Here is a 6,427-nt window from a genome sequence, read left to right on the forward strand (position 1 = left end):
TCATTTTTAGAATGATGTGTACTATACATCAGTTACAATAAATACACTACTAATAAAATGTAAGGTGCTTCAGTGTGTAGGCAAGAGATGATTTCTGACTGAGTAGGTCAAGGAGGAGATGAGGTGGAAGGTCACAAAGGCTGCTGGGGCAGGAGGCTGGGAGAGTTCTCCAAACAAAGATGGCTTCAAGGCAGGGATGTGAGAACAAGGCTGAAATACCAGGGTGGCTTCATTGGGCAGAGTGGTGGGAAAGGAGGTAGGTGGGTAAGTTGAGGCAAGGTGGTAGAGTCTTCAAATACCAGATTCTTGCCTGTGTGAGGGGCTTACCAATATCTCAGATGACCTGTGCCCTTGCTAACCCCCTCTTATTCCTCAGCCCCCTCTCTAGCCCCTCCATCCCACCCACCAACCCAGCCCCTAGTGCTAAAAGTTCTTTTTACCTCTCCAGGTCCCCAGCCTCACACTATCACTGGCCTCAGCTGTCAGCCCAATTATTGATCACCTGTCAGGATATTTCCTTTTCCAGTGGGTCATTGGAGCATGTTTGACTATGGAAAATGGCCAGGTGGAGGTGGGGTGGGGAAGGACAAACCACAGAAGAGTCTAGAGCAGTGGTTCTCAACCTGTGGGTCGCGACCCCTTTGGGGGTCGAACGACCCTTTCACAGGGGTCGCCTAAGACCATCAGAAAACACATATATAACTACATATTGTTTTTGTTATTAATCACTATGCTTTAATTATGTTCAATTTGTAACAATGAAAATACATCCTGCATATCAGATATTTACATTATGATTCATAACAGTAGCAAAATTACAGTTATGAAGTAGCAACGAAAATAATTTTATGGTTGGGGGTCATCACAACATGAGGAACTGTATTAAAGGGTCGCGGCACTAGGAAGGTTGAGAACCACTGGTCTAGAGAGAGAATGAGAGGAGCTAAGGGGAAGAAGGTGGACAAAGCCCTTGGGGATAACAAAATCTTGCAATTCCATAACATGTTAGTGACAACCAGAGCCCTTTCTGGTTAATCAGTCATTTAGTCCATCTACAACCAGGAAGCACCTGTCAGTCATGGAGATGACTGTAGCATTGGAAAGTGTGTGGCTCTATTGGAGTTTGACAGACCAGGGTTCCGATCTGAAATCCTCCCCCCTGTACAGGCTGGGTATCCTTGGGCAGCTGCAAGCTCCCCTCTCCCCATCCCAAGCCCCAGTTGCCTTAAGGGTTGAAGTGTGGATGAAAAGAACTGTGGCCTTGAAAGTGGAAGTTGTGCACAGATGTGGGGAGAAGCTGGAAGAGGTGGAGAGGGCCTGAGCTAGGGCAGAGAGGTGGGCCCTCCCAGCCTGGGCTTCCCTTTTCTGTAGTGAGTTCCCCCTCCGGGCCATGATGTGGAGAAGAGGGGATATGGACAGGCAGCAGAGCTCCAAGGTGCCAGGCTGGTGTGGGAGGGCTGCAGCTTGGTTCCCAGAGGCCATCTTGTCCACCCCCTGGAGTTTGGAGAAGCCCAGACTAGCCCTCCCAGTCCCCTTCTTGCCTTGCTGGGCCAGTTTTTCATGTGGTAGAACAGAGGAGGGAAGGAGGAGATGGGGAGAGCATCTGGGTACAAGTGTGAGCAAGAGCCTCTGTACACAGGCTGGAAGGCAGTAATGGAGGGCTAGCTTTACATACCCCCTTACTCACTCCACCTGCAGCCGGTGCTCAAGCTGGGCCCTGGAACTATCACCCTTGTCACCACCACCTAAGTCCTGCATGTCCCCAGGGCCCAGCTATGATAAGCCTCATGTCCTCAGAGCTGCAGTGTGGACTGGCCCCTCCAGGGTCTGACTGCCTCCCTCAGACTAGCAGCAGCACAAAACTTGGCACTAGGATGAAGGTGATTGGAATCCCAAGAGACAGAGCGGTGGAGGCTGTAGGGGTCTTTGGAAGGGAGCATACTTCCTACTTGGGATCAGAAACAGCTTCTCAGAGCAGTGGACATGAAATTAGGCCCAGAAGATGAGGTTTTAAACAGGCAGGGGGATGGCTTTCCAGGAGGACAGAACTGCAGGAGCCAAAGCCATGAAAACTCATTCCCTGTATCCTGCACTCCTGAGCTCAGATGGGTCACTGTGGGGACCCAGAGGAAGGGGGAGTTGGAGAGACACTACGGGAGGCATTGGCCTGGGTCCTGGCTTTCTGGGTGGGAGTGCCCTCCATTGATCTAGAAACCCCACTGGGGAGCAGCTTCGTGAACACTGACTGGGTTTGCTGATTGCACAGGATTCAGGCTGTGGACTCAGCTGCAGTCCTATGAGAAGGGGGCCATGGTATCTACATCTGGGGCAGTTCAGTCTACAGGTTGTGAGGTGGGTCCCTAGCAGCCTCAGAAGCCCTTGCCCACAGGCTGGGGACCAGATATGCTTCTCTGCAGACTGACTCCAGAGGCCTCAGCCTTGAGCCCCTTTGGTCCCAAGGACAACTCAGCAGATCTGGCTTTATCCTGATGAGCACCAGTGAAAGCAGTGGCTCAGGATGCAGGGGGTGGGGGCTGCACAGTGCACGCCTAGAGTCACACTACCTCTAAAATGTAAAGGAGGTGGATGTAGCCTGGGGGGCCAATACCAGGGTCCTCTAAGGTGGCTTTCTCCTTTCCATGAACCCCCTTGATCCCAGAGATGCGGGAAAGGTCCTTCAGGAGGGCTCTGGGCAAGGTAAGAGACAAGAAGGAAGCAGCATAGGGTGGCAGGAGCCCCCCATCCCCACCCGGCATCTGGACCTCACTGTGGGGACCCAGGCAGGTGTCATATGCCACTCAGCCCATTGCCTTTGTCTGTGTCAGGGATTTTCTTTTTCTATTTCTTTTTTTTTAATTGTTTTTTGTTGTTGTTAATCTTCACCTGAGGATATTCTTTCCATTGATTTTTAGAGAGTGGAAGGGAGGGGGAAAGAGAGAGAGAAACAGGTGAGAGACACATCGATTGGTCGCCTTCCACATGCCCTCCCACCAGGGTTGAGGATCGAACCTGTAACCCAGGTATATGCCCTTGACCAGGAATCAAACCCACACAGGCTGACACTCTAACCACTGAGCGACACTGGCCAGGGCTGTGTCGGGGACATTTCGACAGGGTAGAGGGCACATGGAGGGCTGAGGGTGGGTTATAACCAAATGTTATCCTTTAACTCAGTGGTTCTCAACCTTCTGGCCCTTTAAATACAGTTCCTCATGTTGTGACCCAACCATAAAATTATTTTCGTTGCTACTTCATAACTGTAATGTTGCTACTGTTATGAATTGTAATGTAAATATCTGATATGCAGGATAGTCTTAGGCGACCCCTGTGAAAGGGTCGTTCGACCGCCAAAGGGGTCGCAACCCACAGGCTGAGAACCACTGCTAACTACTCCTTCTGTCCTGTGTTTGTTCCTGGCTGTAGGTAAGCAAGAGGATGCTGTCAGGGGGTGAGAAGAGCATGCCCAGCCCCCTCCTGGCCTGCTGGCAGCCCATCCTCCTGCTGGTGCTGGGCTCGGTCCTGTCAGGCTCAGCCACAGGCTGCCCACCCCGCTGCGAGTGCTCTGCCCAGGATCGAGCAGTGCTCTGCCACCGCAAACGCTTTGTGGCCGTGCCCGAGGGCATCCCCACCGAGACTCGCCTGCTGGACCTGGGCAAGAACCGCATCAAAACGCTCAACCAGGATGAGTTTGCCAGCTTCCCACACCTGGAGGCACTGGAGCTCAATGAGAACATTGTGAGCACTGTGGAGCCTGGCGCCTTCAACAACCTCTTCAGCCTCCGAACGCTGGGGCTCCGCAGCAACCGTCTGAAGCTCATCCCCCTGGGTGTCTTCACTGGCCTCAGTAACCTGACCAAGCTGGACATCAGCGAGAACAAGATCGTCATCCTGCTGGACTACATGTTCCAGGACCTGTACAACCTAAAGTCACTAGAGGTTGGTGACAACGACCTTGTCTACATATCCCATCGAGCCTTCAGTGGCCTCAACAGCCTGGAGCAGCTGACACTGGAGAAATGCAACCTGACCTCCATCCCCACTGAGGCACTGTCCCACCTACACGGTCTCATCATCCTGAGGCTCCGGCACCTCAACATCAATGCCATCCGGGACTATTCCTTCAAGAGGTTGTACCGGCTCAAGGTCTTGGAGATCTCCCACTGGCCGTATCTGGACACCATGACACCCAACTGCCTCTATGGTCTCAATCTGACATCCCTATCCATCACGCACTGCAATCTGACTGCTGTGCCCTACCTGGCTGTGCGCCACCTGGTCTATCTCCGCTTCCTCAACCTCTCCTACAACCCCATCAGCACCATTGAGAGCTCCATGTTACATGAGCTGCTACGGCTGCAGGAGATCCAGCTGGTAGGTGGGCAGCTGGCTATGGTGGAGCCCTATGCCTTTCGCGGCCTCAACTACCTGCGTGTGCTCAATGTCTCTGGCAACCAGCTGACCACACTGGAGGAGTCCGCCTTCCACTCGGTGGGCAACCTGGAGACGCTCATTCTGGACTCCAACCCACTGGCCTGCGACTGCCGGCTTCTGTGGGTATTCCGGCGCCGCTGGCGGCTCAACTTCAACCGGCAGCAGCCCATGTGTGCCACGCCTGAGTTTGTCCAGGGCAAGGAGTTCAAGGACTTCCCCGATGTGCTCCTTCCCAACTACTTCACTTGCCGCCGTGCCCGCATCCGGGACCGCAAGGCCCAACAGGTATTTGTGGATGAGGGCCACACAGTGCAGTTTGTGTGCCGGGCCGATGGTGACCCGCCTCCCGCCATCCTCTGGCTATCGCCCCGCAAGCACTTGGTCTCTGCCAAGAGCAATGGGCGGCTCACAGTCTTCCCTGATGGCACACTGGAGGTACGCTATGCCCAGGTACAGGACAATGGCACGTACCTGTGCATTGCAGCCAACGCGGGCGGCAACGACTCCATGCCCGCCCACTTGCATGTACGCAGCTACTCACCTGATTGGCCCCATCAGCCCAACAAGACCTTCGCCTTCATCTCCAACCAGCCGGGTGAGGGAGAGGCCAATAGCACCCGAGCCACCGTGCCTTTCCCCTTCGACATCAAGACCCTCATTATTGCCACCACCATGGGTTTCATCTCCTTCCTGGGCGTTGTACTTTTCTGCCTGGTGCTTCTGTTCCTCTGGAGCCGGGGCAAGGGCAACACAAAACACAACATTGAGATTGAGTACGTGCCACGCAAGTCAGACGCAGGCATCAGCTCCACCGATGCACCCCGAAAATTCAACATGAAGATGATATGAGCATGGGTCGGGATTCCCTCCCTCCCTGATCCTGTGCCACCCATCCCTGCCCCCTCTCCTGTGTTCGACTGCCCCACTGGCCCTCACCACCTCCCTTCTTTCTACCAGGACCTCAGAAGTAGGGCCTGGGGAACCCGCAGCACATACGGACAGACTGAAGTCAGAAGCTGATGAACATGCAGCAGTCAATAATTCAATTTAAAAAGTTACAAACTTCCTCTGTAACTTGGGTTTCAATAATTATGGATTTTTATGAAAACTTGAAATAATAAAAAGAGAAAAAAACTATTTCCTATAGTTAGTTGGAATGCAAACTTTTGACATCCTGATTGCTTCAGGGCCCTCTTTCAACTCAGTTTCTTGTTTTTTTTCTCCTCTTCCTCCTTTTTCTTCTCTTCCCCTGTGGGGAGGGATCACTCAGGAAAACAGGAAAGGAGGTTCTAGCCCCATCTGCCCACCCTGCCAGGTCAACCTGAAGGAACAGGCAGAGTGGAGGGCGTGAGCCTACTTCCCAGCTGGCTGTTTGCTGGGAGCAGGTGGTGGGGACAGGGCTGCCAGACAGGAGCAGGGCTGTCTGACCTCTGTTCCCCAGGGTCAGGTGTGGCTGATACTGTGGACAAGGGCTGGGGTCCCCCTGGAGGACAGCACAGTCAGCCGAGAGAGCCGGGGGCTGGAGGCAGGGACGAGGCCTAACTTCTGGTTCCAGCTGTGCCACTTACTTGCCCTGTGGCCAAAAACAGGTGACTGTCCCTTTCTGGGCCTCAGTCTCTACATCTATACAGATGGAAGAGGTACTCCCTGTCCTGCCTACCTCACAGGGCTGTTGTGAGGAATCGATGAACTGTATGTGAAACATTTTGTAACCTGTAAAGTGCTGTGCACACACATGGGTGATTGTTCTCATTATGGTCATTATTATCTCAAGGTGGGAGATGGGCCTCCTGAAGGGGTCTCCATGGGATCAGGTTGGGGGCGGGCTGTGGGAGGGCTTGCTCATGCCCAGGGACTTCCAGAAACTCCTGCCAGGACAGTTGCCAAAAATATCAACTGGATGGACTAGGCTTTAGACGCACAGGGATATCCTGAGGCTCATGAGCATCATGGCTTTGGGGTCTCCCATGCAGAATACCTCTTTTGCTTTGGCTTA

The 6,427-nt window shown here is 53.3% G+C and overlaps 1 protein-coding gene across 5 annotated transcripts in view; it reads left to right on the forward strand.

Moving 5' to 3' along the window:
- Positions 1-6,174, forward strand: part of LINGO1 (leucine rich repeat and Ig domain containing 1) — a 325,103-nt gene extending 318,929 nt beyond the window's left edge. For all 5 annotated transcript variants that reach the window (XM_023753153.1, XM_023753154.1, XM_006087908.3 and 2 more), the window contains one exon: positions 3,424-6,174. In XM_023753153.1, coding sequence (XP_023608921.1) covers positions 3,424-5,280 — 1,857 coding nt within the window. In that variant the 3' untranslated portion in view covers positions 5,281-6,174. The remainder of the gene's footprint in view (positions 1-3,423) is intronic.
- The last annotated feature ends 253 nt before the right edge of the window (positions 6,175-6,427 follow it).

This window comes from Myotis lucifugus, unplaced genomic scaffold, assembly GCF_000147115.1.
Source record: "Myotis lucifugus unplaced genomic scaffold, Myoluc2.0 scaffold_41, whole genome shotgun sequence".
NCBI lineage: Eukaryota > Metazoa > Chordata > Mammalia > Chiroptera > Vespertilionidae > Myotis > Myotis lucifugus.